The sequence below is a fragment of the Astatotilapia calliptera genome, chromosome 15 (assembly GCF_900246225.1).
Source record: "Astatotilapia calliptera chromosome 15, fAstCal1.2, whole genome shotgun sequence".
Lineage (NCBI taxonomy): Eukaryota > Metazoa > Chordata > Actinopteri > Cichliformes > Cichlidae > Astatotilapia > Astatotilapia calliptera.
This window is the reverse complement of record NC_039316.1, coordinates 21,002,976-21,016,019: the sequence shown is the minus strand read 5'-3', so window position 1 is coordinate 21,016,019 and position 13,044 is coordinate 21,002,976. Positions and strand designations below refer to the sequence as shown.

The window sequence follows — 13,044 nt, the reverse complement described above, 5'->3', positions numbered from 1 at the left end:
ATGATGGGGAAAGCACTTTTTAAAAAACTGCAGAGAAAATTCGAAATGTAAGTCTGAGGTCTGTAAAATGACATTTAAAGGAATAAAAGGGCATAATTATATTTTGGAATATGCTTGGGACATTTTCAGTGAAGGTGAAAACTGGGATTAAAAGTGGAAATTGACAAAACCAGCAAATATGATTAGTCTCTTTTTTTCCTGTTAATCTCTGTTTTGTATTGATGAAAATGAAGCCCCTGATAGGGTGCTAAGAACTGCTAAGAATATATGTTTAACTATTTTTTTAGACCACCTGCCATAAAAACAAGAAACAAATAATTTTGAAATCTGTACAAAAAATATGTTTAACACTAAAAACTATATTGTTATTTAGATGCCAAATAAACAGAATTTAAGTTTTTATACTCTGAGAAGTCAGAAAATAATTAAGCATAAAATTAATCCACTAAAACTAATTTTGTATTCAAGCACGCAAGTAACTAAGTGGAATGTAGCATCTTAATAAAAATAATAATAATGATGCGCTTCACGAGCAATTTGGAAATTTAAGGATAACAGCAAAAATTATACTGAAGCATTATAATATAGGAAAGTGTTTGTGGTGGATTAGGCAGTACAGAACATTAAAAATATAAATTGGAAATGGCTAATATTTAGGGCAGCTGTGGCATATACATAACACTGGGTGGTGGTCTAATAAATTTGTTAAGTACTGTACACATTACAATAAAGCTTGATTATTTTAATTTTTTATCAGCTTTTTGTAATCCTGTTGTTGCTTTGTTGCTTAATTGTACATTTGATATATGTATTTAAACAGAAAAGAAAAGCAAACAAACACAAGAAATAAAAGAATAAAAAATTAGTTTCTTTCAAATGCTGTTAAATGCTTTAACCTTTGAGTATTCAAAAACATTCACATATATATATATATATATATATATATATATATATATATATATATATATATATATATATATATATATATATATATATATATATAATCTGATCGTTTAATGTTGACATAAATGGCATTCCATACAACACTCCCCCCTTCCCCACAAAAGTTAACTACGGCCTCGCATATACTCATGCGATTGGAGGTAAAGGAATAACGGGGCGTGGTCAAAGCAATGGTAACCTGACACCTGCTCCACGCGCTGCTAACCAGCCACCACAGAGCAGCAGGCAGGCAGTCCGTCAGTGAGTGGCGGACTGTTGGGTCGTTGTTTCACTGTGTGTCTCTGTGCTGTAACGGACCTCTTGTGTTCTTTTCTGTGATAAAATCATGTCCCATTAACGGATTCGTCTCGCTGGTTCTGGAGTTAAATTAAACCCTGGTGCTCCCAGCGCTTTGGAGAAAAATGGAAGCAGTGAGCAAGTGGAACCCGCAACAAGTGGTGGAGTGGATGAGAGGTAAGGCTGCTGAAGAGTAGGAACTAACTACATCCAGTGGGTGGGAGTGGTAGTGGGGTGGGGGCACTTTTCGGAGGGAATTAGCGGTTCTTTGGGGGGCAGAGAGGAGAGTTAATGGCTAACTGTAAAGTTCTGCTTTTCCCGGCCTTAACCTACTTGTCATGCAGGAGTTTTCTTGATCTTTATGGATCAGTGTCGGTCCCATAAACTGCAAACAGTAAAATCTACTACTTTTATGTGTGTTTTTTTCTTTTAAAAAATTAATATTTTTAAAGACGTTTCTAGTTTATAGCTAATTGGGAAGCTTGTGTCTTGGAGGAATGTTTGCTTTTAGATTTAAGGAGTTTACAGCATGTATATATTTAGTCAGAGCTAAATTCACATACAACAGGTAAATATAATTTTTCTTAAAATATCTGAAATTGTTTGAATATTTTACTATAATCTAATAATAGGTTTTCTACTATTTCTTCCTTTTATTGATATGTTTTACTTCTGTTTGTGTTGTGTATGATGTAGTAGACCTGTACTACTGGAAGCTTGCAGTCCTGTTTGCAAAGTACCCTTAAATAACAAAAATGGGGAAAAAACTTGATTTTTACACCATGAGCTGATAAAAGTATATGTTACCTTTAAAAAAGCAAAAGTATTGTAGTAGTCAGGTAAACCTAGCTACATGGTTGAATAGTTTATAATGCATGGCTCTCATGTTTGTAGATTTGCCAATATGTAGATGATAGTGGATTGTATATTAATGTATTTCTAATTACATTTTGTTTATATTTATGAAAATAATCATTTTGTAGTATTAAAAGTTGTCTAAGTGCAGCCACAAAGGTGTTCTTAACAACACCCTCATTTACTAAGGGAAGTAGCATTAGCCCCGACAGTGGCGAACAGTGTTAGAAAGTAATATATAGTTGGCTAGATAGCAATAATTTGCCTATGCTGTGTAAATCTGGTGACGTTTAGAGACCATAAGAGAGAAAGACATGGTGCTAAAATAATCCTGAATTGATTGGATATTTGGATTTAGGCTATGGTTACCATGTAAGCCCCTGAGATTGGATATAGAAGCCAACCATATCTGCTCATATTTTACTACATGGCCACATGGCTGGGTTTTCATTTGATACCAAAAAACTAAACACCCTATATAAATAAAATGCACGGTTTATGTAGACGATGGCTTTTTGATATTAACTTATTCTCTTTCTTGTTCTCTAACATTGAAACTTTTAAAAGCCAGTGTGAAGCCAAATCAGTTTTTTTCTCTTTTTGTGGCGTTCATGTTGTTGTTTGAAGTTACTATTTAGTGGGCTACATTTCTAAGCAAAGAGAGGTACCTAAGATTCTCAGGAAGGTCTAACATTTTAATTTATCTAATTTAGTTACTCGTCATATAAACACTGGCAATAAGAAACATTTATTATGTGAAAAGCATTTCTAAAGCACATTTAAGTAAGAATGCAGAAATTCTACTTGAGAATATACTTGAAAACTTGATTATTGTTATTTTGCAATATAATTTTAGTTTGTATTTAAGAATGTGACTGAAAAATGAACACAGTCGAAACACAAATTAAAACAAACAAAAAAATCCCTTAAATCCCAAGTATAGTGCAGGTTAATTTGACTTGAACATTGTTGGCTGACAGACTGTCTGATAAGGAAACACTCTGTGGTGGTTACAGTGTTGTTTACTGACTGTGGGATTTGCACTCCCACATTCACTGAGCCAAGTATTCATATTCATCACTAACAGTGTTGTTAAGCAATAAACAGGCATGACCTGTTAGCACATCTGCCATAAAACGACACTCACACTGTTTTAACCTACCGGGACGTGACTCTTAGCAGATGACTATCATTTTATTGTTTTTATTATTAATTTTATTATATTATTCAATTTTCATCATAAATGCATAAAGTACTTTATTGAAAAGCAGTTTATCGCCATGGTTTTAAAAGGCCAGTATGTAGCTTTCCTGGAAAAAACAGAAAATTCCTGTGTAAAATGACCCATTATAGGAAAATTTAGGAACAAGTTCAGGGAAACTATTTTAATTGTATTTTCGACCTTTTAACCCCTCTGAAGTTGATAAGTTTGATAACCTGGGAGTTATTAATGTATTAATAGTCTGATATCTGAGGTAAACTAAGCAGACTGGGATAATTAGCCAAGTCAGTGAGCCTCTGTTGCCTTACTGTGCATTTTCCTGTATTCCAATCCTACTCTGAAAAACTGTTTATTTAAAAACAAAACAAAAGAAACAACGCAGGACATTTTCCTGCCAGAATGTCTTTATATTCATACCATAAGTGAAAAAAGACTTACATACCAAGGTGTAATGACATTCTTATCAAACTCTTTAAACCAATATCAAATCTCTGTAAAAGTTGTCCTATGTTTTTATTTTTAATAATAATAATAATAATAATAATAATAAGAAGAAGAAGAAGAAGAAGAAGAAGAAGAAGAAGAAGAAGAAGAAGAAGAAGAAGAAGATTTGTAATTTTACTTCCCTGGGTCATTGTGGAGCATCTCAGCCTGTGTTTGTATGCGTTTATTACACTGCTGAGAGAAAACCATTCAGTCTAGCTTTGCTTCAGTATGCACACATACAGTCATTCACATGCGCACTGGCCATTTAGCAGTAAAGACAGTGCAGAGCTAAATGCAGTAAAGTGGTGGGCCTCCTGTCATGTGCTGGGTGAAAAGGTCAACGTGATGCTGGAGGTGCTATTAAACCAAATCTGACTATGTGACTTTGTTCTGCGTGAAAATGAATGACAGACACGTGAGCGTCAGTCCCATGGTTTGATGGCAAATGACAGTGAAAAACCTCAGATTTTACATTTGAAAGGCTTCAAAGTGTTTTGTTTTGTTTTCTTAGAAAATAATGGAGTTGTTTACTTAACTGTCAAAGTGGTTATCAGGATAATTTTCCTTTATTTTCCAAAGTTAAAAAGACATGAGTTTGTAAAGTGGCAAACAGAAGCTTAGAAATGAGATGTGTTGTTGGCTCTGATCCTGCTGTAGTATTGACAGAGTGGATTGCTGCCGCTGGGTGAAGGCAGTCGGGGTGTGTATTAGGTATCTTTGCTCGACTCATGCGATCCAAGCTAGAGGTTCTTTTCATGGAAAGTACGTTCAGTCATCTTGACTGTAAAATCACAAGCAGGCTTCCAATGAATTTCTCCACCTGACCTCCAACTCAAGCCATTTTTTCAGTCACTCTGGTTTCTTATTCCTCTGCTCTTAGTTTTGCTGTCTTTTTACATAGACTGTATAGAAAAAAGGACAGCTTCCAGGCCTAAAAAGTCAAGTCATTGAGGAAGTCTCTTAAACATGGATCCCTTTCAGTGGCCACCAGGGGGCACATCCAGTTTTTTTTTTTATCAGTGTTTCCCACAGGATTTCATTGCCTTTGTGACTGTAGTAAGGCATGTGTAGACTTGTGTCTAGGTGAATAAATGATACCATATGCATTCTCTGAAAACAAATAACAACCCAATAATCAGTCTAGAGCAGGGCAATATGACCAAAAATATTTATCACGATATACATTTGAAGATTTGTGATAACTGACGATATAATTGACACTAGACAAAATACTTTACAACTCCACAACTTTATTAGTGCAAAAAAAAAACCCCATCAATGTATTTTCACTTAAACAAGCAGCTGTTTTTTTTATGTGCATTAAAGTTATATAAAAATGTAACAGTGCAAATTCCTTGCTGACAGTTTAACCAAAAAGGCATTTCCGGTGGAAATTGGCCGACATATCCTCAGCATAACCATGTATAATATCCACAAAACTTAAAAAGAGGTTATACACACACAATACGGTAATATTATGTTGAAGCACAGTACGTATCACTCTGCGAGGCTCCTGCCTACAATAGCCGTAATGCTCTGACAATCCATCAAGCTGTGCGGGTTTGTAGTTTAGCAAAGTCGTACTAAAACATTTGACAGATTTTCGAGCACCATGTACCACATAAAATCGTTTTGAGGTCAGTAAACACAACCAGAATTCATACATAAGGCACACGGGATTATAAGGGGCGCTGACGATTTTCAGAAAAATCAAAGGATTGATTTTAAGTGTGCCGTATTTTCCAAAAAAACACGGTAATAACGACGGCCGGCTAGCACACGCTACCAAAAATAGTGCTTTGTTGTGTATCTGACGGACGAAAGCTAAACCAGTTCCACACCACTGAAGTTGCAGCATTTTTACAAACCAGTTCTGATTCATCCGTTTCAATCAACGATCTGCTTTCGACGCTATGCTTTTTCCGCCATGTGCATATGAAAACAAAGGCACTGCGCATGCGCGTTTTACCCACATTCTATCGCGATATTTCATTTTCCTATCGTTGCCCAACATTACACCGGTATTACCATGAATGTATGTTATGGCCCAGCCCTAAATCGGTCCATCCTCCTGTAAAATAAAAAAATCTATTACCTAACTTTCCATAGCTAGAAATGTTCCTAATGATTAAAGGTGGGTAAGAATTGTGTCATCAGGTCTCATTTATTTATTGATCATGTTGTCTCAGACAGACAGTTTAGTAGTGGGCAAACAACTTGCCCTTAATTTGAAAGTTGTGTTGCTAAGCAGGTTAAAGGGTCCTTCCCTTCTCGTGTTTCCCGACGAGGAGCCTGCTTGGATTGCTGTTACGGCGGTCCTTGATGTCAGTCCACTGTCTCGAGTATCTTGCTTGAGTGGTCAGTGGTCACAGACGCCATCTCCAACATCTTGGACCGCAGATGGTGGTTATAGTTCTTGTTCTACTCTGGAGATCGCACTCCAACTCCATCTTGTTCAGCAGTTTTCATGGTAGTCGCTGCTCGCCTCTGCAGCATTGAGCTCAGCATAGCGTCAGCAGTTCTCCACCTGCTACAGGTTGGAATGCAAGTGTGGCCCACCAGCTCGTAGTGGAGGTCAGGCACATTTAGGGAAAAAAAATTGGGCTTAAAGACACAATTTTTATCCATCTTTAACCATCAGGAATATTTCTAGTTATTAAATGTTGGGTAGTAGATCTATAGGCTGTGTTTTCATACATTTCATCTGAAATGCTTCTGTTTCATCTTCTAATCAAACCATTGCTTTCATGCTTTCTCTTCTATTTAAATCAACATTAAAATCTTGTAAAACTTGATGAACCTTGCAAGGACGAGAGTACTGCAAGTACAGCCTTAAAGCTCTTAGCTCATCAGTGTTTAGTCTCATGTAAATGTGAGCAGTCCTCCAACACCATGTTCCCTTGTTCTAACTGAAGAAATGTGTGACCTATAAATAAATGCTTACAATAAATACAGTGAGGGTACAATAAGAGTCTACCCCATGTTTCTGTGCAGGCTGATCAAACAGCTGTCACTCACTGGTAAACATACGTCTCAGGGAATTAACTGAACATGTTCAGACAGATCCACATACCGCCCTACTCCCGACAGGTGTAGTTACACATGACGACAGGCTGGTTAGACGGTTGGCACACTCTAAATATGAGGTCAATGACCTCTTTATGGAGAGGTGCGCGGGAAATAAAAGTCAATGAACAACAAGTAGACTGGAGGAAACTACATAGGGAATGGGTAACAGCAAGCTAACGTATTTAACGCAGTTACAGCGTTGTTTGTTTCTTGAATCACTTCTTCTCTTTTTTAAGTCAGTATTGGGCCTTGAATTCAGCATATGGTATTGATCCCCTCGCCCCCAACTGGTTGCAGCAGATGGCTGCTGGAAGTTTCTTCCTGTAAAAATTGACGTTTATTTTTTTTTCCTTCCTGCTCCCTTTGAACTTCATGCCTTGTTTTTTCTTCAGGGGGAATGGGTGGAATCAATATTTTTATTGCTTGTTCTTGAACAAAAACTCCATTATTCTGTTAAACTTCACCGCTCGCATGCTTTAACCAGGCACCAATAGTGCCTGATGAGTTTGGAAATGGAAACACAAGTCAGTATTATATACACTTATATCCTGATTTTGGCCCCAAGATATACTTCCCATCGTATAGTTAGTTGAGTGTAACTTTAAACTAAATAATTTTTCAAGCTAAAATGCCAAACATTGTCTTGTGTCCTTGCTTCTCACACATGATCATTTCCTTCTTTTCTTTGCCTCCTTTGTTGCTGAATTGAATATATTTGAGTTTCAAGCTAATTTTTATGATTAAAGAAGACTTCTGTTGGTGTTTTCGTGGAATTGAGGAGAATTACCAGTTCATTAAAAAAATCAAAATGATAACATTTGTGTAGATTTCTTTTTTTTTTTTTGACAGGAGTCAAACATGCTTCACAGAAGTGTTCTTTGTTTGTTTTTTGTTCAACTAACAACCCCAAATACCGTAATTTAGTTTGTAATCCAAAAACACAATGGATCACTTCATGTTTTTGTTTTGGATGCTATAAAGTTACTGAGAGTTTTATTGTCAAAGTAGTTTCCAGCTGGTTATTTTACAAGCACCCAAACTTCTTTGACAAAATTAATGACGTCTTTATGAATGTATGTAACTGATAAGATTTTCCTGTTTGGGCTGTAAAACTGGTTGTAACAAACTCACTGACTTGAACACTATTTGGTTTCAAGTTTTAAATCCGACTGGTTGGAAATGCAGAGTCTGTAAAATCAGATTGTTAACATGGACATTGACTCTTTGACCCTCCTCTTCCTCTCGATGCTTTTTGGCCAAAATAAACAATTTTATCTCTAAAAATGTCGATCAGCAGAAAGCTGCCAGAAATCAGCATCACTGTGGTTTCAGTTTGAGGAATTTTATCTAACAAAGAGCTTCCTCCCGACTCTTTAAAAAAAGCAAAACCCCCAAAAACCATCTAGATTACAGCTGTCACTCGTGAAACCCATTTTAATCAGACTTTAAAAGTGTGGGCCATGAGCAGGAGCTGGAAACATCTGTTATCTGCAATCTGGTCAGATTACATTGATTATTTTCACCACCACATGTCTTTGGTGACTCGGGGAAACTTCTTTGTTGTATTCTTGGATTCAGTTTAAAGAGAGTCGTTTTAAATGGGTCACATGACTTCCAAAGAGCATAATTATTGGTAGTTAGTACAGGAACAGACAGACCAGTGTTGGCCAATGATCATTGAGAAACCAATGCTTTAGTTGAAGGCTAAACTTAAACAGTCTATCGGAATAATAATATTATAAAATAATCAAGAACATTAAAAATGAGACATTAAAGGGGCTCTATGGAGTGTTTCCTAATTAAGGTGATCAGTGTGTTACCTTACTGTGCTGGTGCCTGTTTAGAAAAGCTGGTGATGATTTGACTTTCAGTGAAGGTCACTGTTTCTGAATAGTTATTTGAGTGGACGCTTCAGTCATGTGACCTGAGATATTAATTCATATTTGGATTAATTTATATCATGTTTCTGGACTGCTGATGTTGAGCTACATTAGTAACAGAGGCACTGACACAGCATTTAAAGCTGAAGTGTAACGGGCCAGGGAATGAACTTGATCAAAAACAAATGAAGGGGATTATGTGGCAGAAGACAAGGGACACTGCAGGTTTGTTCCACAAGCTTTGTTGTGTTTACCTGAGCTTCTGTTTGTGCAAACAGCATGTGTCTAAATAAAGATTCAGAAGTGCATAATGATCCAGTATTGTACATCATGATATGGTTAATGCCTGGAAAAAACTTGAAATAAATTGATAATTTCTACTTCACGACCAAATAAAGATTTTTGTTTGAACCTAAATGAGGATTTTGATAATTTTCCCCAATATTGTATTAATGATGTAAGTCAAAGAACAGCATACCTGTCCTAACAATATGTCAGGCAGTTTGAATGGCTACCTGCCTGTCAGTTATGAGCGCACCTGTAAATCAAACAGACTCAAGTGAATTCCCGTTACTGGATTTATAAACCAAAGAACAGTGAGGAGGTTGCTGTTGAGGTTTGTGGTGGCGCTTCAGTCTCTCACACAGCGAGTAGCAGAGAGGCTCTTGAAACCCAAACCAATTCTTCAAGCTTAAATGCAACGCAGTGTCTTTTTAGCTTCTTGTATCCACCCCTGATTTGTTTTATGCAGAGACAAAGCTACAGATTGTCTGCTTCTGTTTCAACTTGTTCCTCAAAGTCGGACTGTAATTTAGTTTCCCACAGACTCTGAATTTGGCAGGTTGCTCACTGAGCTGTGGTAGGTCTAGTTCACTCACAGTTTAATCAATTTTAAAAGTTAACTTCACAGTTTTTGTAACGTCTGCAAGATTGTGATTTGTGACACAAGTAAACTGCTTTAATCACAAATAAATGGATTTTGCATTGACGGGTACTTTTTTAGGATGGCCATTTATCAAATGGCATGTGAAATAAATCCAGGATTACATGGCTGAAAATGAGCTTCTGTAACGTAATCCAGTCGAAAGTGTTTTTGAGGAGCCTGTCACTGACTTTCAACACATCATCAAATTAAAAGAAAACGATCGTCTTCTTGTGTATCCAGACTCACACGAGTGAAGTTTGGCAGGTTTTCACTGTTTAAACTCAGCTGGAATGAATCCAAATAAACAACGTCTCATCCAGTAAGACGAGATAACCGAAACTTTTGTTTTCGATAAGGAGGACGCGACATCCACATCATCATGTTTGTTTAGCGGGGACGACGACCTTTAATCAGTGTAGTCCCGCGTAAAGAGCATAAGACAGTCTGGGCTGGGGGGAAAATTCTTATCAAAGATGCACTTCATTGACAAAATGAAATCTTTAATCTGCTGCGTTTGCTCTGCTTGTGTCTGGCTTTCCATCATATGGTCAGTGTAAAAATCTAATCTGCCTAAGATGTTCACATCTTAGACATTCAAAGTAAGGGTCTCTGATTTTTATTTTATTTTTTTGTTCTTTCCTTTTCCCTGACTTAGCAGTTGAAGTTTCAAAATGTGTTGAACTGGATGCTCATACCATCCATGCTGCTAGCAGAAAGCGGCACTTTGTGTTTTGGTTACAGTGTTTTTCTCACACTTCCGATGAAGCTGATTTGATAAATCAACTTGCATGAAGTAGCTTGTTGTGAATATTGAGAAGGACATGTTGGGTTACGACCTATGATAATTCATCATATCAACCGAAATTCATGGGGAGAATAAAGAAAGAACGACAGCAAAACAGCATCAGTAACCTTTAGAAATTACTTTTAGGATCGGGTGTTCAAAGTTTGAGTGTTCTGCCTGAGAATTTATCTCGTTTATTCAACAGTTTGTCACAATTTTCTTCAGAGTATCATTAAGTCTTAAATTTATCTTACTTTAATCAATCAATTTGATTAAAGTAAGATAAATGAGCAAAAAAGAAAACTGATTGTTCTGCTATCAACAAGTGATTGATGATTCACGTAGCCAAAGATATTGATAACTCTTTTCATTCTTAGGCTACGTCCACACTAATGCGTTTTCGTTTGAAAACGCATCGTTTTCTCTCCGTTTTGACCTCCCGTCCACACTGAGGCTACGTCCACACGTACACGGGTATTTTTGAGAACGGAGATTTTCTGTTTTCGTTTTAAAAAATAATCCCATCCACACGTAAACGCAGAAATGAAGGAAAACGCTGCTAAGAACATGCCAAAGCAACAGGTGGCGATATATTCCTAACCGTGTAGAAATGTTGGCCAATCAAAAGTCTAGAAGCCTCGGTGGGAAATAGTAAACAAGGATGGGGCATAGAAGCAGAACCGAGTCATATGTGTGGAGGCACAGTAACTGTGTGTGTATATGTAAGCATTTAAACACTACAGAGAGTACAAGTAACAGTAACAGTATTGTAGAAATTCACAGTGCGCACAGTGTGCCGCACACCTTTGACGCTGCATTTTCTCTGTTTACCTCGTCCACATGTAAATGCAAAAACGGAGTTTTCGAAAATATCCACCCTGGCAGGCGTTTTTAGAAATCTCAGTTTTCAGTGACCGAAAACACCGTTTACGTGTGGATGAAAGGTGCAAACGCATAGAAAAATCTGCGTTTTCAAAAATACCCGGGTACGTGTGGACGTAGCCTGAGACGGCGTTTTCCTCAAGGAAAAATGCAGCATTTTGAAAACGCTCCCGAAAACGCATACATTTCAAAACGCAGATGTCCTGTCGCAGTTTGGACACACGAAAATGCAGACTTTCTAAAACGATGATGTATTTTAGTCATGTGATGCAGTCATGTGACCAAATAAACAAAGGTAGGGGAGGGCATTGCAGCGGTTGCTTGGATTGCTCTCAATTTTGACAGCCCTAAAAAAAGATGAATATCAGTCTGTACATGCTCCAGATAGCTTTTCTTCAAATTCTTTAATTCTCACTTGCTTTTGCGCAGGACTGGAACGTAAGCGTTTTCATCTGTTTCAGTGTGGATGCACGACTCTGAAAAGACTGAAAACGCTAGTGTGGATGCGGAGCGTTTTCAGTTGAAAATGTCATTTTCAAATCTATCCGGGCTAGTGTGGACGGATAGATTGTAGTTTGTGGTGTTATTGGATGTTTGCAGAGAGTGCTGTTCGGTCATGAATAAATGTTACCCTGGTAATAGCACCAGCTCTAACCAGATGGATTTAAATGAGAAGTGCTGATTGTCGAGGAGTGTGATTTTGATCAAAGACTGAACCAGCTGGTGGATGTTTCTTTCTTTTTTTTTTCTTCTTCTTTTTTTTCTCTTAGTTTCTTATCAGTGAAGTTGAGTTCACCCAGGGAAGAGCGGTGAATCACAGGAAGCAGCCGGAATATCTCCATTGAGGCCCTCTTCCTGCCTTTTGTCCATCTGTGAGCAACTTTTGGGTCGCTCAGTAGAGAGAGTGTCTCGAGTCACGTTAGCTATATCAGCAGGTCCAGATATCCAAATACACCGATCACGCAGCGTACTGTTTACTAGACAGGCTGCAAAACCAGAAACTGACCCCCGTAAACTTTACTTACTTTTACTTCAATTCAGCTGTTTAGCTGATATCTCTCACTAATTAAACTGAATTATTGACATTTGTCTGATTGGTTCAAAAACAGTGATACACCACTGGCAGCAGCCCTTTAGAAATTCACCCGTGAACACATTATGTTTTTAAGTGTTTTGAGATGGATTTTGCTCTATTATGAGAGGTCTCAAGTTTTCCACCTTATGTCAGGGTCAGTTGACTAATTCGAAAACTTCGAAGTGCGTTTTCCATGTGGAGTAGTTGGATGGTCAAAACAATTTATCTTATATGAAATGTCTCCTTTTTATGCATTTCACCTTTGATACCAGGCTCACCTTGTAGGTGTGATTCCTTGTTTTTCAGAATCTGTGCACAGAAGTGAGTTTTAACCCTAAATTCTTTATGTGGTTATCTCTGGGACTTCTGAAGCTTTTGACCAACATGTGTGTGTTCTATGAAGTAAAAGTATACATGTATAAAGGTAATGATTTCATTAAATATAATAAATATACTAAAGTTAAAGAGTCTAGGGTGGGGTCAAGTGTAGACTTTTTCTGGATGTGATTGAAATAAGTGCTAAATATAACATAACTATGCCTCATACTCCTGAATGGTTACTGTTAAAACACAATAACTTTACACCACTACTTGTAAATAATAAGATAAATATTAAAGTTTGATATA

At 37.2% G+C, this 13,044-nt stretch overlaps 1 protein-coding gene across 1 annotated transcript in view; it reads left to right on the top strand.

Moving 5' to 3' along the window:
* Nucleotides 1-1,148: 1,148 nt before the first annotated feature.
* LOC113037586 (connector enhancer of kinase suppressor of ras 3-like) overlaps nt 1,149-13,044 on the top strand; it is a 62,374-nt gene continuing 50,478 nt past the window's right edge. The window contains exon 1 of the mRNA XM_026194824.1: nt 1,149-1,416. Within this exon, the coding sequence (XP_026050609.1) occupies nt 1,365-1,416 (52 nt within the window). The 5' untranslated portion in view covers nt 1,149-1,364. The remainder of the gene's footprint in view (nt 1,417-13,044) is intronic.